Source organism: Kogia breviceps, chromosome 19 (genome assembly GCF_026419965.1).
Source record: "Kogia breviceps isolate mKogBre1 chromosome 19, mKogBre1 haplotype 1, whole genome shotgun sequence".
Classification (NCBI taxonomy): domain Eukaryota; kingdom Metazoa; phylum Chordata; class Mammalia; order Artiodactyla; family Physeteridae; genus Kogia; species Kogia breviceps.
Window position 1 is genome coordinate 3,547,603 of NC_081328.1, and position 24,863 is coordinate 3,572,465.

The 24,863-nt window shown below is 52.3% G+C and overlaps 1 protein-coding gene across 1 annotated transcript in view; it reads right to left on the reverse strand.

Moving 5' to 3' along the window:
• Positions 1-22,821, reverse strand: part of LOC131746811 (heparan sulfate glucosamine 3-O-sulfotransferase 3B1) — a 40,434-nt gene extending 17,613 nt beyond the window's left edge. The window contains exon 1 of the mRNA XM_059048521.2: positions 21,228-22,821. Coding sequence (XP_058904504.1) covers positions 21,228-21,781 — 554 coding nt within the window. The 5' untranslated portion in view covers positions 21,782-22,821. The remainder of the gene's footprint in view (positions 1-21,227) is intronic.
• Positions 22,822-24,863: the final 2,042 nt, after the last annotated feature.

The window sequence follows — 24,863 nt, forward strand, 5'->3', positions numbered from 1 at the left end:
ATAAACAGCAAGGTCCTCCTGTAGAGCACGGGGAACTATATTCCATATCCTGTGATAAACCATCATGGAAAAGAACATGAAAAAGAACGTATAGATATGTATAACTGAGTCACTTTGCTGTACCGCAGAAATTAACACAACATTGTACATCAATTATACTTCAGTAAAATAAATTTTTAAAAAAATAAGAGCGCTATCCACATCGGTGGCTGTTACCCCACGGCATCCTCTTTATATAACCCCCTCCTCAACTTAGTACCAAGAACAGTCATGCTTTCTTTTGAGCAAACAGCTTGTTTGAGTGGAGCTGAGGGTCATGTCCACTGTCATTTGAGAGACATTCTTAGGCCAGTTCCTGGCTCCATTTTATGGCCCCGCTATCGATTCTCCTGTCTTACTCTCACATTTTATGTGTCTGTGGCCCTTTCGGTATCATTCAAAAGCCACCTGGAGTATGTGTTCAAGAAGGGCAGATACCCGATAAATGCAGTTCCGCAGATCCGAGTGGGAAAGCGGTGTTGGGGTGAAAACGACAGGACGGCTGATTCGAAGACAGGCAGATGGAAGGAAAAAAGAAAAGCCGGTAACAGGTTAGAGATGAGGGAAGACCTGCAGTTTTTAAGCGCGATGTACCGAGGCCGGGGTCCTTCTGCGTTCTGAGTTCACCCACAGAAACTGTAGCTTCCCACACAGTGTTCAGGGTGAGAATCAGAACACAAGGTCGGTGTTCATCCCAGAAATGTTATAAACAAACGAGGGTTTAGGTTTTTGTGTCCGTAGGTAAAAAGCAGAAATGGAGAGAAGGTGAGCATCACCGCAGTTTCTAAGCTAGAAAAGGTTTTTCTGGATGCTTCCCGGGTGGCGCAGTGGTTGAGCGTCCGCCTGCAGATGCAGGCGACGCGGGTTCGTGCCCCGGTCCGGGAAGATCCCACGTGCCGCGGAGCGGCTGGGCCCGTGAGCCGTGGCCGCTGCGCCTACACGTCCGGAGCCTGTGCTCCGCGACGGGAGAGGCCACAGCAGTGAGAGGCCCGCGTACTGCAAAAAAAAAAAAAAAGAAAAAGAAAAGGTTTTCTGGGTCCAGGCAGGTCAGCCTGGGGTGGGGTAGGAGCTTTCCTCGGAGACCAGCCGCGAACAATGGCCACCCCTCCCTGAGATGCTCAGCGCTGCTCTCCATTCACCCGCAAAACCAAATAAAGACCTTTAAGCTGCTACTTTCCCAAATGAATCCACTTCCAAATCCGGGGCTGGGAACACGCAGCATTAAGCCCGTGAGCAAACACCCGCTAAAGGAGAGAACAAGAGACACTCTCTCCGCTGCCCCATTAGCACGTTTGGGAAATTAATCAGCCCCCCAACCCCTCCAAGGCCATTGTCTCCCTGGGCTGGCTGAGCGCACGTCGATGAACTTCTCACGTGGAAGCAGGTAGGACGACCAGGTAACAAAAAGAGGTGTGGAATCAACTCACTGTATAAAGGTGCCAGAGCTGATGCCCCGACCATCTTCTTTTATTCTTTTTCTTTTTTTAAAAAAAATGGAAGTATAGTTGATTTATAATATTATATAAGTTATAGGTGTACGACATAGTGATTTAGTATTTTCACAGATTATACTCCACTTAAAGTTATTATAAAATATTGGCTAGATTCCCTGTGTTGTACGGTGTATCCTTGTAGATTATTTTCTACATAGTAGCTTGTATCTCTTTATCCCCTTCTCCTATCTTGCCCCTCCCCCCTCCCCTCTCCCCACTGGGAACCACTAGTTTGTTCTCTGTGTCTGTGAGTCTGCTTCTGTTTTGTTATATTCACTAGTTTGTTTTATTTTTTAGATTCCACATATAAGTGATACCATAAGTATTTGTCTTTCTCTCTCTCTGACTTACTTCACTCAGCATAACGCCCTCTAGGTCCATCCATGTTGCTGCAAATGGCAGAATTTCATTCTTGTTTATGGCTGAGTAATATTCCATTGTATATATACTCTGCATCTCCTTAAGCTGTCTCCACGATCTGGAATTCCAAGAGATCTCTTTACGAGACAAACAGTGTCTGTCCAAGGAAGGACCCCCTTTCCTGGGGCCCCGCTTCCTCTGAAGAGAGAGGGTTTTCCTCTTACTCAGAACAGAAATGGGGCTTGTGAACGATCGTGACAGAATGTTACCCTCACTGACAGGCTGCAAGCCCCAGAGCTGTGCCCTCAGAGCAGGGCGCTTCCACTTTTAGGGGTTACAGAGAATTGGGGGAAAGGGCTGGGTGCTAGAGTGCCCGTGTGTGACACGCACATCAGCCTCAGCACCCAGGCTCAGGGGGGTTGCAGGGCCGCGGGGGCCACATCCACGGGCACGGGTGGGGAGCCCCGGGATGGCTCATCAGCGGTGCACCGGCCGCCAGCCGGCCGCCCGACCACCGGAAGCCCAGCCGAGGTGGTGTGCTAGGCAGTCAGCTTACACAGCACGGTGGACACGTGTTCTCCAGCCACCTGTGAGGTCAGCGTCACAGCTAGGACCCCCAAGCTTTGCTCACCCCCCAATGCTTTGCCTGAACTACCTCCAAATGGGACACGCCTCTGTGTTTTAGCGACACTGATATGATGAGCTGGCGTGACAGTGGTCTGCACGTGGTCCTGTAAGGCCACAAAGACACTGCCCGCTGGGACGCTCAACAGGGAAGCCGGTCCGCCTCCAGGCAAGAATGGCCAGGCCTCCTTGTGATCAGAAGATGCGTCTCTCTCTTCCTTGGCCGTTATGAGGTCAACTCTGAGACCCGCGGGTGGCACTGTATCCACCAGAAAGGACTGGGCACCCAGGCTCTCCGAGGGGTGTCTGCTCCACTTTAGAGCCAGGAGAGTGAGGCTGAGGGAGGTTAGATGGAGTTGCCCCAAGTATCCAGCCACGGCAAAGCAGGGACGAGGGCTTCAGAAGGTTCAACTCCGAATGCCACGTTCACCCCGGTTCTCAGCAGCTCTACGAACCTCCAGGATTAAAATGCTCAAATACAGCAACCATCCCCCCAGACCCATCTGACCCATCTATTATCACCTACCCCCTTTCTAAAGAGGCGTCCGTCTCCCCTCTTCTTTCAGACAATAAAATAAAAAATAAATGGGGAATTATAAGGGTAAAAATTATAATGGAATAAACATAAATATATATATATATATATGGAGAGAGAGAATAATTTAGAAAGTGAAAGCTAAACGTCTCACTGGTTGCCTGCACTTCTGCCCTTTTGCCTTTATTTTAGGAGTTCATTTTTCACCCAACGCAACCGAAACAAATGATCACAGAACTGAAAATCATCAGATGATCCTTCCCCAGGCACAGCCCTAATCCCTCTGTCACCCTTCCTATTCTGTATTGCGTGCTTTAGCCCTGGTTTTTTTCGACAGTATTTGTCTCCTAAAGAACTCTCTCGAAATTCCAGTGTCCTGCAGGAGGAAAAGCACTCGCCCTCCAATCCTATAGGACCAACATCACAGACCGGGGCGGCTCTATACGGCTCACCCAGAAGGCTTTGCTTGCTACCCACCCTGCTGGGGCCAGGGAAAGAATCAACATTTCTCACAAGGTGTTTTCGGGTGTCTCGGGCAGAGGAGCTGACCTGAGGCTATACCTGCTCTGCCCTCCTTTAGAAGCAGTGAGACACAAACGCTGTGCCAGGCTGAACAATCCACTCCAACCAAGAAAAACAGGCTGATAAATTAGTCTTGGGAAGCCACTGAGCAGAGCCCCCAAGAATCAACTCAATAGGCTGCCTCCTGTTCTAGCCCATTAACTATTTGAGATTACCATCATGCGGGGAGTTGCCTGTCAGCTGGAAATTAAATTAGCCTGGCTATAAACCAGGAATGTCAAGTGGAAAATATCTGATGAGAGATCCTGGGGAAAAACTCCACCACCAAACCCCGCCCCGCCAAGCAGCATCCTTCCACCCTCCAAGCTGGGCCCTTCTGTGCAGTGTCTCTTCTGAACGAGAAGAAGCACAACACAGCCAAAGGGGTGAGACGTTCCTGGTTTTCAGAGAAAAGCACAGTTCACTGGGGTCTCGCCTAGTAAAACAGCCAAAGAGGTGGCCTCCTGAGACAAAATGGTCAGAAACGTGGCATTCAGAGAGAGACAGAGTAAGAAGTGTTCAGATTAGAAAGACAGGAAGGGGGAGGGTGAAGAGAGAGAACGGGGGCAGGGGATAAACACACACGTGCACCCAGCTTCCCTGGGGATGGTCTGTGTAGAGGCATACGCTCCAGTGAGGGGGGCAGCAGGCCCTCCCTGCACCTTCAGAACAGGTGTGTGCTTGCAAAGCTACCTTGTAACTACCAGGTTTGGCATTTGGCTGTGGCAGCGAAGCCCCAAGCAGCTTCTAAGACAGTTGCAACCCAGCATCCGAGGGGCCGTTGCTGCGCAGGTCCTCGAGCCGAGAAGTGGGATTTCTAATTACACGGCATTGGGCTCTACCCTAATGACGGGCTCCATCCAGGCAAGGAAAAAGCACCCAGCTTAGAGGATGTGGGTCTCTGAGCACATCCCAAGGGGATCCCAGCCTTTGCCTATTTTTCTGGGGGGTGGGGCATATTCTCTGATCACCAGCAAAAGCAATTCCTATTTCACACTATTCAGTGGCATTTTGTAAATCCCACTTCCAAGTTGAAGTGCTTGAGAGAGAGAGAGAGGAAAGATGCATAATGAACCACACTAGTTACCCTTTGAAGTCATGATGCTAAAGGCTCACTCACCAAAGCCCTCAGTCCCCCTGACGCTGTCCCACTTGCCTTCCTTTCTGCCCTGCTGGTGCTTCCCTGTGTCCACGACAGTTTTTCACATAAGCCTCCTGGGCTTTTCACATGTGTTCCTTCTGCCAAGAAGACTCCCCCTTCCTCACTTGGTCTGTACACGAACTCCTATTCATCCGTCAAAACCTTGTTCTGCGTTACCTCTTCTCTGAATCCTTTCCAGGAGAGATCCTTCCCCACTTCGACAGATTTAATCACTCCTTCCTCTGCAATATTTCTTTGCCTTGAGCATCCTCCTCTTTTTGCCTGTATCACACACCACACGACTATATTCAGCCACCTCAACCCCCGACTTCACTCATGAGCTCTGTAGTCAATATCCATGGTGTGGGCCAGGCCCTGTCCCCTCCCTCATTTACAGAACCCCCAACTGGCACCCCTTTACACTAAGAACACACAGAGCTTCTTCTCTGCCCCTAACCTGCCCTCTTTCTTTGATCTCTGATCACAGTGACTTCTCACAGGGACGTGATCCCATTCCCGGGGCCCCCAGATGCCCTTTCTCTTCCTTCCGGTCTCTACCCAACATCACCTCTTTAAAAAGGCCTAAAATAGCCCTTTTCTCCCATCATCCTCTCTCCCACAACTCTCCATCCCCTCTCTCTGTTTTATTTCTCTTCGCGGTTCTTATCACTGCAGGAGACCTTCTATTTTTATTAGCTTGTTTGTGTATCATCAGTCTCCTGCCCATCTCCCTAGTAGAATGTAAGTGTCAGGAGGGCAGGATCAGTGTTCATAAGATAGGCACTCAATAATAATCGTGCAATGAATAAATCTCTGCACCCCCAGAGCCTGGCACAGAGTAGCTGCTCAATTAATTGACAAAATCGATATGTAACTCTAAGAAGCAAAACTGACATCAGTGGCCACTGTAAATCCAGGGACACCGCGAGCTGAGTGAAATCGACTGGATTCGTCCCCAATTCTCTGTCCCCGCTGCTGGTTTCCAATGGACACAATCCCCAGGGGTGCCCATGATGTCTGTTTCCCCCAGGCTATCCTCTTGATAGACTCCACTGAGTAGAGAAAAGACAAAGGATTTTACCGTGAAGACAAAACAGCATCACATCTAAGTTAGAATGTAAGTGGCAAAAGCAACCAGCACCTGGGAAATTCTCGACGGAGGCCGCGTGCAATAAAAGTAAGTGGGGGCTTCCCTGGTGGCGCAGTGGTTGAGAATCCGCCTGCCGATGCAGGGGACACGGGTTCGAGCCCCGGTCCGGGAAGATCCCACGTGCCGCGGAGCAGCTGGGCCCGTGAGCCATGGCCGCTGAGCCTGCGCGTCCAGAGCCTGTGCTCCGCAACGGGAGAGGCCACGGCAGTGAGAGGCCCGCGTATCAAAAAAAAAAAAAAAAAGTAAGTGGGACTAACTAAGCTGATCACACGGCTGAACCTGGATGGCGCAGCCACGCGGGGGGCCTCTGTACCTGCAGCCCAGACCGCTGGGCCCACTAGTGCCGGGTCCACAGCTCCAGCTCCTGGGGCCCGTCCCCCAACACAGCTGGGGGCCGAGCAACCACAGAGGACGCACACCCATAGGTGCCCTGGCGCTTCCCGTCCCCTCCGGCCAACATCTCCCAAAGACACCATCTGGGGGAAGGTGAGGCGGCTTTGATCAGAGGCCTCAAGATGAATGCAAGCTTAAGTCTCGAAGAAGCTGGCACGCATGTCTCCCTGGCAAATGCTCCTTTGACAGAACACAGAAAAGCCACGAGCCTGTTCCGTACTTCTGTTTCCAGCTGGAAGAAAGCCACCCTAAAAATGGGAGTCACAGGACATTCCACCAGAGGGGACAGATGGGGAGAGACAGGGTCAGTGCACAGGGCCCACCCCCGCCCACACTGGCAGCCCCCCAACCAGGAGCCCTTAGTCGGGCTCTGCGGAGCTCACCCCTCGGCCTCTCGGATCTGTTTCTTCTAAACAGAAGTAGCCCCTGGATCTAAGGGAGATGCACTTCTAAGCCGGGATTGACCAGTAAATGCCACCACTGCTATAAGCTGACACGGGAGGCTCCCAAGCTTAATTGAGCTCCTCCACGGTGACTATAAAGCTAAACCGCTCTGGGGCTGCTGGCAACCAGGAAGCCAGTGCGCTTCTCCCAACTTGCCCGGGTTCTGAGACAGCGGCCGGGGTCAGCCCCGGGGAGTGGGGGCCACGCGGCCTCTTCCTCCCCTGGCTTCCTCTGCTCGTGCAGAAGTCCCCCCTAGAGGAATGACAGGGCTCTCCCCGACCCCCAGCAGAACTAGGGACCAGAGGAGGAGGAGGTGGGCGGCCCTGCCTGCAGGCTGTGGCCGTTTGGTTCTTACCGGCATCCGGAGCCCGGCTGGGACCTGGGAACAAAGGGCTCTCTTCCCCCCAAAGCCCTGTGGGACAGTCATTCAAGTCACCCACAGAGGCAACAGGGAAGAGGGGTGTGTGGGCTCTGTCACGGGTGAGGAGGCGTGGCCTGTCCCTTCTCCTGAGCACCACGGGGACACATGCTTGTCCTGGAATTCCAAGAGCCTCACAGAAACCATCCAGCGGGGCTGGGTGTTGATCACCCCAGAGAACCATCTATACATTTTCTTCCTTCCTCTGCCTTGGAAAGACCGAATCATTTCCTTTTCCTCAAAAATACATTCATGTGATTCAAATGCACAATTCATGTCACGTCTGAGTTTCTTCAGTATGGGAGGCTCTGCTGCCCCCAAAGTCTTCCAGTGAGCTGACGACCTATCCTCAACATAACATTCCACCTCCGAGCTGGCCTCCTGGGCCCTCTCCCCACCCCCACGCATGTCCCCATCACTTGGCCAGGCCTTCCTCTGGGCCTTTCCCACAGAGCTGCTCTGCCCTGAATCCTTTCCAATCAGCTTTCTGGGACAATCAGCCAGAAAACTCCTATCCATACGTCAAAGCCCAGCTCAACAGGGACCTCTCCTTTGGGGCCCCTTGTCTCTGCTCCCATGGCATTTCTCACTTTGCTCTATATTATCTCTCACTATGGCCCCTTGAGCAAGAGCGTGAGCTCCTTGAGGCGTCTGATAACGGGTTAACATCTGATTCTCCCAAGTGCTTTCCTACTGCTTGGCCCATCCTAGTTGTTCCAAACTGTCTGGTGGGTGAAATTAAATCACGGAGGAAGGAACGGGAGACTCCACGGTATCCCATTAGGACCGCCATCTAGACGCTCTCTGGTCACGACTTGGCGAGAAGGCTGCGTCGTTACTGCCCGATGTTCACAGGCCCCGTAGGAAGAGAAGGTGGGTATTAAGTGTCCCGGTAAAAGATACGTAACTTTATAGGAGAGGAAGTGTGATAAGAATGAAAAACGAGTCGGGAGTACAGCATCCAGGACCCCTCTCTGGTGTGAAACTGTTCACCTCCAGACCGTGGGAAACACCTTGGCCAGACACACCCCCAGACCCAGAAGCGCGGTGAGGGGGCCACACAAACTGGAGTTCGGATTTCACCAAATACGAGGAAGGGTCCTTGCTAAGTGTGTCGGGAGATAACAAGATCGTCCGAGCAAGCAGAGTGCGTGGACGGGAAACCCAGATCCTCCTGTAACTTAAGTTTTGTACAAACAGGTAAAGTTATCCCCCATCTCTCTCTGGAAAAGGTTCCACGCATCTCCTTTCCCGGCGACACCTAATCCGAAAGTTTCCTTCGTTTCCGGTGCTGTAAAACTGAAGAACACTTTTAAGTGTCCCCCCTTGGCCCCGACACAAAGAGGGGGGAAATGCATGTTTAAAAAAGAAAAAAAAAGCGACTGGCTTTGTTTGCAGCTCAAGGCTGCCAGCGTTTCTTCGCGGCCCTGCTGTTACTTCTCAGAATTCCGTGCAGGGCGAGCGGTCAGCCTGGTGTGATGATGGCACGCGTGCAGACCCCGGGGGCGACCCTGGGCCAGGCAGGGTGCAAAACAGCTTTGCCCCTTTATCCAGCACCATCAGACATCCTGCTCCATATACACAGCACAGAGACGAGTGCTTACCTTTGAAAAGAGACATAATAATCTTCTTGGAAAGCCGAACCGGCAATTAGCCTGCTGAGGAAGCAGCGGTGGAAGCCCAGCTAAAGAAGCTTGTAGCAAGACCCAGCTTGAAATTCTCACCCATCGTCCCAGGAGCAAAGGGGGTGCGGACACAATACATTTGAGATGATGTCCCAGTAGCACAAGTATAGAATCTAACTCCCAATAAGAAGGGGCGGCTGGGACTTCCCTGGCGGTCCAGTGGTTAGGACTCCGCGCTTCCACTGCAGGGGGAGAGGATTCGATCCCTGGTCCGGGAACTAAGATTCCACACGCTGAGCGGCCAAAAAAAAAAGGAGGGGCAGGCCTGTTCCAAGGGGTAAAGGTGGACAGACAGAGCCCAGGGTCAGGGGTCAAACTCTTGAACTGCAAGTGACCTTGGAGACCTGTTCTGATAACGTGCCCCACACCCCCACACCGGCATTCGCCAAACACCCCTCCCTCGGGTTATCAGTTGGCATTGAATGAAAAGAGGATTCTGTAATCGGGGGAAACGCTAGGTTCAACACAATTAAACAGATTTGGGGGTTTTTCTTTGGTTACAGTACTTATCAGGGCCTTTAATGTGCTAACATGGAACCATTTTTTTCTACATCACCTATTAATCTTTCGGAACTTTCTTTCACTGAAGAAACTTGAGACAGTGCTTCTCAAAGTGTGATCTGGGTTCCACCTGCCAAGGGTCCTCCAGGAGATAAAGACAAGGCCTGAGAGTAAGCGTTTAAAGCTATTATAAGCCCTCTTATGTGGCTACAAAATCCAAGGCCCTGATCAATGAACTCACTGGACAGGGGATAGATCAGCGTGGGTGTTGACACCAAACAGATAAAGTGACTTGCTCGAGGTCACACAGTGTCGTAGCAAGGAGCTGACCCTAAGGGTTGCCGACAAGAGGCCACAAGGAAGGAGAGTCTGTTAAAGAACTAAAAAAAAAGTTTAAATGGGAGAAGCATCCATTAAAAATCATTGATGATGGTGATTCTGTTTCTAAATGGCACCCTGCCAACAGACCTCCGCGCATCCTCTCCCAGGATCCCTACAGAGGTGTAAAATGAAAACTAAGTCTAGTAGAAAAGCTAATGCCAACATCGGACGAGAATGTCCACGAGGAAATTCAATCCTGAAACAGCACATACCCGAAGGAAGGGGGGACAGGTTGTAGCTCCCCGCTGCCTGGTGTCGAGCCGGACCAGGCAGGTGACAAATGAGTGAAGCAGGCCAAGTGTGAGACAATAAGGAACAGTGGAAACTGTGTCCAAGGAAGAGAAGATGCACCCGGTCATAGACACAGCTGTTCTCCAGCTCCAGCCAGCTGCTGCCATGAGAAAGGCAGGCCTAGAACGGTCAGATCCCTCATCAAAAAAAGAAAATCGGGGTGGCGGGTGGGTGGCAGGGAGGAGGGATAGTTAAGGAGTTTGGGATTGACAGGTACACCCTGCTATATTTAAAATCCAAGGACCTACTATAGAGCACTGGGAACTCTGCTCAATACTCTGTAACAACTTAAACGGGAAAAGAATTTTAAAAAGAATAGATACACGTATATAACTGAATCACTGTGCTGTACGCCTGAAACTAACACAACATTGTTAATCAACTATACTCCAGTATAAAATACAAATTAAAAAAAAAAACAAAATCTGATTTGTATGTGAAATCTCCAAATCTGTCAATATTGGCAATGAATTTGCATGTTTTTAACACCCGAAAAATATTCAGTCAAGGATTTCATTTATATTGAGTCCAACAACAGGCAAACCAATCCGTGGTGGTAAAAGGTAGGACAGTGGTTATCCCTGGGACAGGGACGGTATTTGGAAGGGGTCTTAGGCGTGGCTCTGGGGACTCTGGAACGCCTGTCATACGGGGATGCGGGCTGTGAAACTTCACCAGGGTGCACACTTCTGATTGGTACACTTTTTTATAGGCATGTGAATAAAATTTGACTACAAAAAATATATATAGGCCAGATATATAGGTAAAATAATACGATGTCTGTATTTTCTTCAAATAATATAGAAAAGAGAGAATACAGCACTTCCTGGAAATGATGGAGGGAAGTCTTGGGCAGTGTAGAAATTAAGACCACATGGAGAGGTGACTGAACCAGTGGAAGTCCTACAGATGCTGCGATTTCTCTGGAGTTTCCCCCTGTGTGTGGAGAGACATGTTAACCGATGCCTGAAGTTAGAGGACATCATTCATAAGGACCAGAGCACACGGGGCCCCTGGCATGGGTCAGGGCTGGTGACCAGCAGTGCTGGAGAGCTATAAGGTCCGAGTTCTGGGCGAGGGTAGGAACTCAGTGGGCCAGGGCTGCTCTGGGATAAGACCTCCTGCCAGCTGCCGGGGACACTACCAAAGTGGGTGTCTGCACAGCGGGGGGAGAGGGTGTTTAGGGTGTCAGATGACACAGCAGATGAAGAGACCATATGAAGTGAGTGGAGAGGGTTTCGGTATCATCTTGAGAACTAAGAATCTGAGTGTCCTGTTCATGGCGGGGCAGCTTCCAGGGACAGGTGAGAGGAGAGGTGGGCTGGCAGATGAGGAGATGAAGGGAGCTGAGGTCAGTAAAGGGGCATCAAACAAACAGATCTCATCGCGGGGGGAAGGGCTCCAGGGAAGATGCCAGAGCCCCGGGTCGGTGCAGGGGTGACAGGTATGAAAAGTGCCAGCCTCAGTGCAGACATGCTTGCCACAGAGACGGTGCAGGGAGTGAGCGTAAGTTGGGACAGAAAAAGAGAGAAAAAAAATATAAGCTTGGGGATATTTTATATGGAAAAGTCTGTGTTTGAGGGGAGGAAAGAAACGACAAAAGACATGGCTTAAACTGGTCCAGAAGGAACATCATGTCACATTTCAGCCACGGAGAGAAGCTCCATGTTGCAGAGTTTGAAGGGCCCTCAGGGAGGCACTGGGTTCAGGAGGCTAAGCCACCTACAGATACAGCTGTAAGACCTTGGCCATCTCTGTGAGGTCCCTTTCTTCCTCTGCAGAATGTGGAAAATCACACAGGAAGTATCACCGCTAAGATGAAATGCACCCTGGCCACTGGCCTGCACACAACAGGCCTCAATCGCTAAGGCAGAGCTATCTTTTTTCCTATTACATCACCTAGTAACTGACTTTCCCTCTCCTTCCTCCTTCTCCTTAGCTCTCTCTGGAAGGTTCCCGGAAAATAAAATACAAAATCACATTTCTTAATTTTGACCATTGAATATTTTATCACACATACTCCCATCTCCTTAAAATGGTTCTTAGATGTATTAGTGGCTCAGCAGGACTAATGGTTATTTTTAGCCAGCGCCGAACTTGCTTTGAGACCTCTTTGAGCCTGTGGAGTTTAGTTCACTGACTAACAGGGCACCTCAAGGACAAGGTCACATCTCTTGAACCTCCTTGGGACCTCAAGTGTTGCCCGGGAGGGCCCTTGCTAAAAGTAAGTGCTCAAACAGGGCATTTTTAGGGCAAGGATACTTTCCGTATGACCCTATAATGATGGATACGTGTCATTATATATTTGTCAAAAGCCATAAAATGTGTAACATCAAGCGTGAACCCTGATGTAAACTATGGATTTTGGACGACAGTGATGAGCAGTGTAGCTTCATCAATGGTAACAAATGTGTGGCTCTGGGGCTTTAGGTTGAGAGCAGGGAAGCTGTATCTGTGAGAAGCAGGACGTATATGGGAACTCTGTCTTTTCAATTTTGCTGTGAATCTAAAAGTGCTCTAAAAAAATAAACTTTATATATTTTTAAAAGCTAAGTGCTCAACAAATCCTTGCTGGAATAGGTTAAAAAAAAAAAAAGGTCAACACGATTTATAAGAATGACTTTGACTACAGAAAGAGACTTAAAATGCTCACCTTTCCCTTCCTCCATTAAGTATTTCAAATCAATGACAAAGTGATGAGACCTCCCTACCTTGCTCTCCCACCCCCTACCACACACATTTGGGCATCTATCTGTAAAAGCTCTTCGGTGGGACAGGATGTTTATTTCTTTGTATATCTGTGTTAACGGGCAGCATCAACATATACTAAGCGTCTGGAGGCTGCAACAGGCAGATGGAGGGCACCAGGGACCCAAGGATCAGCACGCGTTGAGAGGAAAGGTTGGGCTGAGCCAGGACGGGCTTCCAGCCAGAGGGGTGAGGATGGGGAGGGAGATGCCTCACCGCGGGGGGGTGGGGCAGCCACCAGGAGTGATCTGGAGGTTACTGTTCTCTTAATTGTTGGCCGGGTGTGTCGCCTCCCCCAGGGAGACTACTTTAATGAACATGTGGACCAAATCCTGCATTTCTTCAACATCTCCTGCAACCAACAAGCAATATCCTAAGTGAGCTTCCTGCCCTTTTAAGGCAGGTCATCTCCTGCATCTCCGAAAAAACTTCCGAAGGGGGCTGAGAATTATTTGCTTTTCCTTTCCCTCCTCTCCGATCCGTCGGACTCTTTCCCACTTTTTCTCTTTATCCCGTCACTTGACGGGTCACATTATGGGAACGAACCTATTTTTGGTTATCTATTGAATTTACTGAATCGCATTTTAAGTACCCTTTATCGAAGTGGGTGAATTGAGGATTATATATTTCTTTGCCCAAAACAGAAAAAGGTGAGGAGGGGGGCGCTAAGGGGCGGAGGGGGAGAAAGAAAAGAAACGTGCTGGTTGAAAACTGAGCCCACCCTCTTCCGCGCCCAAAATAAGGCCCTAAAAAGACAAAGCTTCCACGTCCGGCTCTGAAGAATTCATTCACTCAGACCCACGTCCGACGCCACTGTTGCTGGGACGGGAGAGTCTGACTCCGTCCTCACTGCTCCACCCAACAGAGGCAAACGTTCAGGGAAGAGACACAGAGATCAGCAGATAAGCCTCGGAGAGCAGCTCAGCATCCGCTCGCCTCCCGGAAAGGATGCGCAGCAGCTGGGAAGCCTGGCCTGGCCCGGGCGGGGCGCGCCTCTCTGCCCGCCCCTCTGGGCGGTGCCATCGTGCAGACGGGCTGCCATTGGTCTCCTGACAGATGCTAGGGCCAATCAGCGCGGGGCCGGGCCCGCCGGCATCACCCTCAGCGAGCGCGGGATGCTCGGCCCAGCTGCGCCCAACAGGTGAGGCGGGAGCACGGGGCTCGGCTGGTCACGTGGTCGCGGCTAGCGACCCGAGGAGCGGAGGGGCAGCCGGGCCGCTGGCCCCGCGCCTGACACGAGGCGGCACCACCATCTGCCTCCTCGGACCAGATGCGGGGGTCCCACGCGACCCAGGGGCCGTGCTGACTGGTCTCCGAGGCATGCCCGCCGCAGAGCATGTCCCGCGCCCTCGGCTGCGCGTCGCCCACCCTTCCAGAGCCGGGGGTCCGCGTGGACGCCCCTCTGGCTGCCAGAGAGCAGACACGTGGCCCGTCGCCCCTGCTGGGCCATGGTGGACACTTCTGTCACCAGTGCCTCCCTCCTGCCCCCATTCATTAAATCGAGTGTGCGTGGAAAATCTGCTTCTACTTCTCTTCCCACTGTGTATGTGCGTTTTTTTTTTTTTTTCACTCTCCATTTGTTGCCCCAAGCTTCGTATTGCCCAGAACCATCTTTCAGCATTTTGTGGGTTTCTAAGTAAGTGTAACCCTTGTTAAGTATTGTGGGGCAAAGATCTGGGGAAAAAACAGGGATTCTGAATCATGTGCCCCCAAGTTGCTTGCTGAACCCACATGGAATCATTCACAACCCAGTCAAAAGGGTTTAAAAGTGACCCCTTGGCACAAAACAGTCTAGCTTGGGCTGAAACGCAATTTACAATACCAGTCTTATTTTAACACATTTGCTATAGGTACTTAGGGACAAAAATATTTTATGCCAAGAGTTTATCTGTTCTGTAACAAATGTATCAACTTAAAGTCACAGTGAATACGTATGTGTATACGCACACACATACTTTTAAAATGCAGGTAGAAAATATAAATGCCTTGCTGGCAGTACTCTTTATACCAGCTCCCTTTCCCCAGATCTGGACTCGTAATTTTTAAAAGCAGCTCTCTTTGGGAGGCAACAAACTGCATTCCAACTTTGCTATTTTAAAATGCTCCATCCATGACTAAATGAAGCACATTTTCTTAATGCCCCAGTAACTTCGGCTATTTTTAATATTTTTCAAGTCACAGAAATGTGTATTTAAAGGAATAATTTCAGATATAATATAAAGGAAACCGATGTCACCCTTATCTATGTACAGAGAAAATTAATGGGGGATATTATTAGCACGAGCAGTATTTTCACACAGTCTCTTGGCTGGAATGAAAATTATTTATTATCATATTAGTAGGCTAGTAATTGCTCCTCGCATCCTAAACTTTTCCCCAAATCTAAAATCAGAAAGAGAAAGGAACATATGCTAATACCAGTTTTATTTGATGTTAGTTTTATTTTGATATAGTTTGAGAGGAATAGGAGAGCTCTAACAAGGTAATCTTTTAAATATATATTTTTTTAATGTTTCATGCTCTACTCCCGAATAGTTTTCAGAGATATCAGTATCTTATTTCTTTTCGGTCATGGGAAATGTTTTCATTTGAGGTAGGTAGCATATTGTACTCATTACCCTTGAAAATATGCCACATACTTGGGGAATTCATTTTGCTGGGATTCCTGACTATCCCGACAGCCTAGCACTGAAATTTCCCTTACTGTCTGAAATCACTGACTGTTAAAAGAGAGAGGTAGCACCCTATCTGGAAACTAAGTCTATTCACAGCAAAGGAAGTGCTCATTATGCTGTGCCTTTAGAGTGGACTTTTTGTGTTTCTGTCAATCAACTTAATTTCCATGTTCATAGAATTGAGAGCATAAAGTATTGAAAAACTACTGACATAGAAAGCGGTGAGCAGGCAGCCTTGGTCACGTATTTCAGTCCTGAAGCTTTAAATAAATGCCACTTCCCTGATTCATAACACGAACCGACTGGTGAATCTTTTTTTAAAAAATTCCTGGTGTGCTTTTAATTCTAAATAATTTTAGTGATGCAAAGGCTTATCTTATATGATCAGAAAACCTTATGTTCTACAATGTTTTCAACAAAAGGGTACATCAGCATAGATATTTGAAATGAGGTTTTTTGTGACATATTGATTTTTCAAACTATCTAAATAAAAGCTTTTCTTCAGACAAAAAATAAACACACCAAACCAGAAAAAAACAGAAGCTGTGACAGCTCCCTTTAAAATGGCAAGTAATACAACTTTAGCTGGGAAAAATATCCTTTATAAATATTAGTCTATATTAAATTGTAAATTTTCAATAATCAGGCTCCATTAAAAAAGCAAAATCTAGTTTAGTAGCTTAGTCAAGTTGCAGTATTCTATTTTGATATATATATTTTAAAGACATGGGCTGCAACCTGATTTTTAGAGACCTGTTCAATAATAGCATATCATCTGGAAGATAAGTATAATTTAATTCATGCACTTCAGCATTTTATTCACCTAAAACAAATAGGTTGCTATTTAATATTGACCATTTTATTAACTCAGAGCATCTGGGAAAACACTTATGATTAGGTTAATTTATGTTATATTTTCCCCTCAACTTGTAAAAGATTAATCAACCATTTTATGGTCTAATTTAGGTGCCTAATTGAAAACAGAGTCCAACACATGCTACACTGTCTTGCTAATAAATCTTGACAGCTTTGTAACATGATGGTTTGTATTTCAAATTGTTGCATATAAATGTAGATTTTTGATCTTCACCCAGCAGCCTGAAGTGAGCTGCATACTTGATTTAAACTCCTGGACTGAAAAAATGCAATTACTTCAAAAAGGATTATCCCCAATCAGATCTTATCTTAAATTTCCCTCAGGGAAGACTGAAACAGTCTTTGCCACCAAGTTTTTAGAAATAGAGTAGGAAAAGAGGGGAGAAATTAGTTTTCTCAGCATTTGTTAAATTTAAAATGTAGGGAAAGTTCTCTTTTGAGACAGAGATTTCTGAAGTTACTGGGTTTTAGATTCTAATCCTAAAGAGCTCTATCCAAGTGTTAGTTGTAATTTTTGTTAATTGTCTTCTAGTTAATAAATACAAGTTTTCAGAATTGATTTGAAGCACTGTACTTTTTTAAATGAATAAATTCATTCCAAGAGCTTTTGGAACATCTCATTTAACCCATGTATTCTCCCATGTCTCCCAGCCTTAAAAAGGACAAATAGAAGAGAATAAATTTACTCCCGGTGGGGACCCTTGCCATGTTTTCTCAGCCTTTATACTTGAGGATATTTTTGTCATTTTAATGACTCCATTGATTCTCACTGTCCTTTGCAGGCAGAGAAAGGAAACTGCCATGGTGATGTAATTATCCTCACTCTGGTTATAAACTAACTTTGGATGCCCTCACTATCCTGTTCTGGAGCTGGTCTTTTAAAATAAATGACAAAGTGAGCAACCTTCACTGAGGTCACTGGAGGTGCAATAGAAAACTCAAAAAAACCCCAACAACTCAGTTTTGAATTCATCGTATATGACCGACATCACGTTCTGTCATTTAATCAAGGGAGAATGGCCCAGAGTGACCTCTGGAGCAGGACTGCCTGGGTTGGTGTATCAGCTTTGCCACTTTCTAGCTGTGAGATCCTGGGCCAGTTGCTTAACCTCTCTGGGCCTGTGCTTCTTCATCTGTAAAAGTACCTACTTGACAGGGTGGTAATGAGGATTAAATCTGCTAATCCTGTAAAACTTGAAACAGTGCCTGGCACATAGGGAAAACATTCAGTAAGTGTTAGCTACCAATATGATTAAACCACACACACACACACACACACACACACACACACACACAGCACTTTTTCTTCATGGGGCCACAGCACTTAAGTGTCAGCTTAGTTCATACAACCAAAAATGGAAAGGAGAGTCAAGGTTGGGAAGGAGTTTCTGCCACTGTAAAGTCTAAGGAATATTTCTATATAGAAAAATAGTAATTACACAATATTTGGCTAACTTAAATATCAAACTGAGGTCATTAAATTTGTGAAAATCTACCAAACTTAAGCCAAATCAAAGAGAAACTTATTAAATAATGTATATACTTAATTTTAGACCATTCAGAGTTTAAATCAATGTTGAAAGCCTAAATGTACCGGGTGGGTGTTTCTCCATCTTGATATGTGTGAGGTTCTCCTGAACCACTGGCGTCTGTTTCTCAGACACCATCACCCCCTGCAACAGAAGGTAAGGGCCAGTTTAAACGGAAGTCCTCGTAAGCCACTCCGTGGGCTCCTCATAAGTACCTGCTCAGTTTGGGAGGCCTGATTCAAGAGTGAGCTGGGTGATGAACTGGAAAAGTAAACCCAGAAGAGTCTCCATCCCAGACTAAAACAAACTCGGGTTCCAGGGCATCTAGATGGACCGTCTGATTTTTGCAGCGGGGGAAGGCAGCGGCAAACCACCCACCCTCTGGCCAGTGGCGGGTCAGCTCCGCGTGGCCACCACGATGGGCTCCATCCCACCGCGATCCCTCCCGTTGGGGCTGATGTCGTCTAGTTCTGCCACGTGGAAGGAACTACAATTAACTTGGGAGACTTCAAGCAAATCCGCCCAGGCCCTGGGTTACTGGTTAGGCCCGGAGCCGGGCTGTGTATCAGTCGAGAAACGTACTAACCACGCGTTCAGACACAGGCAAGATCTCATTCTCCAACCGACGACGACGCTGACCCTCGGATTCAACCATCCGTGCCCGAAGCTGTTTAACGCCTTCAAGATGTGTCTCCTGTCTCCTATTTTCTAGCGCTGAGGACTTGCTTTAACTACTTGTTTCTGAACTGCAACTCTAGCTAATTATTATTTATACTCTTCTCCAGTCTCCTGCCTCATTGCACAGTTGACGCCGAGCAGCGCACCTCTGGCGAGCAGCTGGGCTGGGCCCCGCGGACTGAACTCCGGGGGGAGGGGGGAGGAGGGCGAAGGGTGCTCCCTGGACACCGGATTTTAGGAAAAGCCGTCTGGGTCAGGCTTCTTCTCCGGTGTGTCTGTTTTTCACGTTAAAACGGCCGCCTTCAAAATAAGTCCACATATTTGCCCAGACATCCAGAATATTCTAAATTATTTTAAAAGTTGTAATTAAGCAGATGGCATTGAAAAGATTCTTTTATTCTTTTTTCCTTAAAAAAAAAAAAATCAAAAAACCACTAACCCTGCGGCCACGCCCGGAGCGGCTGGAGCAGCCCGGGATCGCCCCTCGGCCGCTGCGTTTGCAGTTCGCTCCTCCAGCCGCGCGCTCCGCGGGGTCACCGCCGCGGGCCCTGGGCCTCCGGGCCCACACGGGCCCAGACAGTCCGGATCATCAGGGTAGGGAGGAGGCTCGGGAGGAGGATGCACTTCCCGCTCCCCGCGGCCCGGCCAAGCCCCAGCGCCCCCCAAGCCCAGCCGCCCCGCGGGCCGCGATGCGAGCGGCCCCGGGCGCCGGTCCCGCCCGCCCGAAGCTCCCGGGCTGCGCTCCCCGCTGCAGGCGCGCCGCCAGCCTTTCCAGGGCGACTTCGTTCTTTATTCTGCGACGTTGAGTCAATCAGAAGGAACGTGTCAGGTGGAGGGCGGCCGCCTAAGAGACTGTGCGAATCTGCCTCTGCTGACTTCCCCTGCCCAAGCCAGGTGCTTCTAGAACCGCCCGACATGAAGGATTCGGTCCTTTTCCTGGCAGTTCCTCCCAGCCCGGCCCCCACTACGGCTGGTCTCAGAAAGTCCCCGGCTGCCTCCGGCCTCCGGTGGGTTCTGCCTGGACGGGCGCTAGTTACAGCCTGACGCCCCGGCCCGCGGCACTGCCATCCGAGGAGGAGGAGCGGCGGTGGCAGAAATGACAACAATACGATCGATGACAAGAGCTGGCAAGTAGAGAGGCCCCCACCTGCCGGCCGGGCACCTGACCCGCGTCGCGCGTCGGAGAACCGGGCCGCCCATTGCACAGGTGAGAGCAGTGAGGCCCGCGCGCCCGGCCAGCTGCCGGGGCCGCGACGTGGCCCCAGGCTCGGGCTCCAGGGCCTCCATCCGCAACAACCGGTGCCGAGGGCCCGGGGACAGCGGGAAGGGTGACTGTCACGGCTGGCTAAGCCTCGCGACTTGGGCAACTCCTGACAATAATAAAAACGTTAGGACAAAAGCGAGGGGGAGGGCGAGGCTGGGAAGAGAGCGGTTTTAATCCGCTCGGTCAGCCCCCTTTTATCCTCCAAGCTCTCCCGGTCCCCGAAGAGGGGCTGCGGCCAGGGAATGGGGTTTGGTTCGACTCTCCCCTTTTGTTTTCCTAAGTCTCCACCCTCTTGGAGGCTAACGGGGCCTGGAGGGGTGCCGGGGGCTAGAGGAAGTCGTGTTTGCGGGGCTCGGAGACGGTGACCGGGGAGACGGGGTGGCGGCCGGTGGCCTGGCCCCTGGTTGGCGACGAGATTTCCCAAGGCCCGAGTCTGGACCGCGGGCCCACCCGCGCCTCACCGAAAACTTGAGCGACCCCACAGCTCACCCCAAAGACTTCGGGAAACCTTGAGCAGGGGTCGTGATGATGGCCCCGAGGGGCCGCTGTCCCTTTCGAACCGAACCCACAGCCCGACCGGAGAACCGACTTTACAGAAGCCCCGACCTCTGGGCTACCCGCATTTCTCAGTCAATGGGCCCCGAATATTCTCTGCACCCCGAAGTGTCAAGGGCCCGCGGAGACACGCCTCCCCGCCCCGGCGCTCTCAGCACCCCGGCCCGGGAGGCGGAAACGCGAGGGCCGAGCCCCGGGCGCCGCTAAGCCTTCAAAGCCGCGTGCCTCCCGCCCGCTGCAGTGCGCGCCTTTGCCCGACAGGGACCAGCACCGCTCCACGCGCCGCGCGCCCGCCGCCTCACCCTCCGGAGCCCGGGCGGCCCGGCCGCGAGCCGCTCTGACCCCCTTCGGAAAGCGAAGAGACTCCCCGCGGCCTCCGCAGGACGGCGTTGCCCCCACCCCGTCCCCATCTGGGCAGCAGAAGCTGCTCTAGAAGTTGGTCTGGGGCGGAGACGGCGACCGGCGGGGCGCAGACCGTCCCGGATCCGAGAGGAAAAATAAAATGCGAGCGACGCCGGCTGGATTCGTCTGGGCCGCGGCCACAGTTAGAGGGTCGCGCGCTCCCCCGAGCACCGTCGCAGCCACTGCCCTCCTTCTTTTAGGAGAGATCGCCTGGATTAATCTTAGGGCACCGTGGGCCGCTGAGCCCCCCGAGCTCCTCGAGAAGTTTCTCCGGACTGTGGCGGGAGCTGAGCCCAGCGCACCCCGTACGTACCGCGCTGCGGGCCAGCACCGCGCGGTCGTTGCCCGGCCCCTCCCGGACCCCGGTGGTCCGAAGCTGTACCCTTGTCACTTCCACCAGCACGTGCCACGTCTCCCTCCTCTCCCCGTCGGGATCGCGGCCGGCGCCCCAGGCCCCAGCCCTGGCCCTGCCGGGGAAACTCACCGGTACCAGGCGAGGCCCTTGTCGTAGCTGCGGTCGAAGAAGTGGGGCTCGGCGCCCACGGCGCGCACGTCGGGGTGCACGCGCAGGAACTCGAGCAGCGCCCGCGTGCCGCCCTTCTTCACGCCGATGATGATGGCCTGCGGCAGCTGCTTGCTGCCAGACCCGCCGAAGAAGCTAGAGATGGGGCTGGGGGAGTCCGGCGCCTCGGGACTCTGCTCTTCCTGGCTCGCGGCGCCCTCGGCCGTGGCCCCGCCAGGAGCCAACTGGGTGGCTGGCGCCGCCGGGAACGCCAGCCTCGAGGGAGGTCCGTCGCGACCTGAGGCCAGGGCCGGCGGCGCGTGGGCGACGCGGGACCCCGCGCCCAGCAGCAGCAGCCCGGGCGCGGCGGCGCACGAGCCGGAGCACGAGTACAGGAACATGTAGAGCCAGATGCAGAGCATGGCGAAGAGCAGCGCGAGCTTCCTTCTCACCGGTGGCGGGGGCGGCGGCGGCTGCGGCAGAAGCCGGCCGGGGACATCGAGGCAGGACCGGCTGCCGCTCAGGCGCTGCCCCATGCGCGGCCCGCGGGCGCGGCGAGGGGCATGGCTCAGCACATGGCGCGGGTCCCGCCGGAGCCGTGAGCGCGGAGAAAGTACCCCGGACGCCGAGGGGTTCGGCTTATTGCCCCCGCGCGCCCGCGGCCGCCGCTGCTGCTGCTGAGGCTGCCGCTCTTCCCCGGGTGGCGGAGGCAGCCGTAGCGGCGGCGGCTTTTGACATGCTGCCCGGAGGAGCCGCAACTGGAACGGAAGTCGGGTGGCGGCAACTGCTGGTCGGGGACTGCGACGCCGCGCTCGGGGACAGCAGAGCGCCGCACTCCCGCGCCCGGGCCCCTCCAAACGGTGCGCGCCGCACGGCCGCTCGCCGGGGCTGCCTCCCCGCGGTCCAGCGAACCGAGCCTTGACTGCAGCCCCGGCGCTTCCCCGCGGAGGCTGCGAAGTAGAACTGCGCAGGAAGAGAGCCGGGGACCCAGGCAGAGTGGGCGGGCCCGGCCACCGGGAGCGACGGGTCGCTCCACCTACCAGAAACACGGAGCACCATGCAAATCCAGCCGCTCCGCTGAGGGTTCGACAGCCAACTGGCTCACGGAACGTGGGGGTGTGGAAAGAGTTTGGGGCGGTGGAGAGCAGTCGGGGGCTGCTATTGGCTGAGAGGCAAGGGGCGGGCTCCGAGGGGCGGAGCCAGGGGCTGGTGACAGGAGCAGCTGGAAGGAAGGATGCTGGAGAGACCTAGCGCTGCGCCCCGGCTCCCGCGCGCACTTCCGCACTTGCTCCCCAGGAGCCAGCCTTGGCTGCAGTTGTCCGTGTGTGGGGACGCGAGTCCCCATCCAGATGTTTCGCGGGCGGGATCGTCGTGTGTGCGCGTGTTAGAAATAGGGAGGGGGGTGGAGGAGCGAGAGTCAGGCCGGAGATGCCCGCCCACCCCACGCCGGGATTCGGAGGGGGGGGCCCTTCCGGGACTGGCACCGGTTTAGGAAGTTTAAGTGGAAATCGCTGTCAAACTTTTTTTTTAAAAAGTCTTTCCTTCTTATTCTTTGCCAGGAGTTGATCTCTCTCCAGCTGCCGGTTAAGTGGGGTCAGTGTAAACCATCCTCAGGAAAAATTCTTCCCTCGCTTCCCAAAGTGCTGAGGAAAGAAAAGTCGGGAGAAAGAAGGGAGGAATTAACAGGGAGTTAAAGGCTGGGGGAAATTTTCCTGGTCGAAAAGTGAGTGTGAAAGTCACGTGTAGAAAGTTTTGTCCGGATATGAGGGTGTTGAGGACGTTAGGTGAAGAAAATGTTCTCCCTTCCCAGGAATAAATATCAAAGCCAAAATTCGCCTTCATTTAGGAGACGGTTCGGTTTGCTGACCTGTTGCACGAATTATTAGGTGTTGTTTTTTTTTTTTTACCACCGATGTTTTTTTCTAAGTCAAACGTCAACTCGGAGCAAATCGATCCCTGAGCTGCACTTCAAGTCCACTCCAAGCCTCTCTCCCGGGTTTTCCTCCGCTAAGTGACCCTCCCGGGCGGGGCGGGGACCGCACTCTGCTGCATTCTTGCCCCGCGTTCCGGTCGGAAGCTCGGGTGCTCCAGTCACCCCGGTGGCACTCAGGAAGTTCTGGATGCCGGCTAACCGGAGGGGCCAGCGGGCCTCCCACGCCTGGCCCCGCGCTGTTCCGGGACAGAATGTTCCTTCCGATCCCGACCCCCGCACGGCCCTCGGCTGAGCGCTGCCCCCGCTACCTTCCTGGTCCGCGCGGGCGGCGGAACCGCCAAGCCCCGGGCCCCCTGCTGCGCTGTCCCCTCGCTGTCCCCTCTCGAGGTAGTGTCCCGAGTCCCGCAGTCCTGCCCCGGGCCCGGCTCCCCTCCGTCGGGAGCACACAGAGGAAGCCCGTAGGCCGTGAGCATCTCTGATCGAGAGAGGGGGCGGCGACCCGGGAGGGTTCGGGTGGCCCTGCGGCCCCCCACCGGGCCCCCGCGCCCAGCTGTGCTCTGCGCGACCCCCTGGTAACTCTCAAGCCCAAGACATCTTCTTATAGAATGGCTGAGGGGAAAATAATTTAGGAGGAGGATTTCCTCCTCCTTTTACATTCGCAGGGAAATTTTCTTTCCAGTCCTCTTTTCCCCTCTCCTTCTTCGGAAGTGATTTATCTACCCTTAGTTTTTAAATTACAGTTACTTATTATAAGCTTTTTTAAACTTCTAAAACATGAGAATATATTTCTGAGCATTAGCTTAGCCGGACTTTTTTTTTTTTTTTTTTTTAAGCGACAGGGAAAATGTTAGTGTCTCCGAAGGGTTTCTTCAAATTCACATTATTTAGGGGGGAAACGAAGTCCCTCCTATCCTGAGGCGGCTTAGAGGTCGTGGACTTCTGTGGATTTGCGGGGAGGGGAATAGTGGTTTATGATTTGTGCGTGTTCAGGCGAATTGTAGCTCCCACATGGCTAACTTCAGGCCTGGTTGGGTGTGAATGCCATGGTTTAAATTTTTTTGTTGTTTTTCTGATAATCCTAACAAAAATAGTCCCTGTCCTGCGGGTTAGCAAAGTCCAGTGTAAAAGAAAAAAGAGTGAGCGAGGCCGCCGGCTATATTTAGGACTTTTATCTCCGCGGGTGAAAGGAAGGAGAGAGAGGAAGCAAAGACATGGGCATCGGAAACTGCCCGGAGAGTTCCGCGGAGCCCAGCGCCCCCCGGGCCAAGTCGCCGCCGAGGCCACCCGAGCGCGTTCGGCCCCGACCGCCGAGCAATCGGCTGCGCGCAGAGCTGGGCTCCGCGGCCGGATGCGCACGGTGATGCGGCTCCGAGCAGCGCCCGGCGGATCATTACGTGGGGCGGGGCGGGGCGGAGCCGACCTGCACCGCGACCCCGCGCTCCGACCCTTTCCGCCCACTCGCCTGGTGCGCTCGCTGCGCTCCGGAGCCCAGAGACGCGCCCCGAGATCTCCAGGCGTGGGGGCCGCCGCAGGTTCTGCGGAGGCGCACCCCGAGGCCAGCCTGTGCGAACCCAGCGGGAGCCCCTGCCCGCAATCCTGGCTCCGCAGTCACGGGTGCCGCACGCCCGAGCCTGGCCGTCAGCGGAACGCGGCCACCCAGACCCAGGGAAGGGTTCCCTTGGATC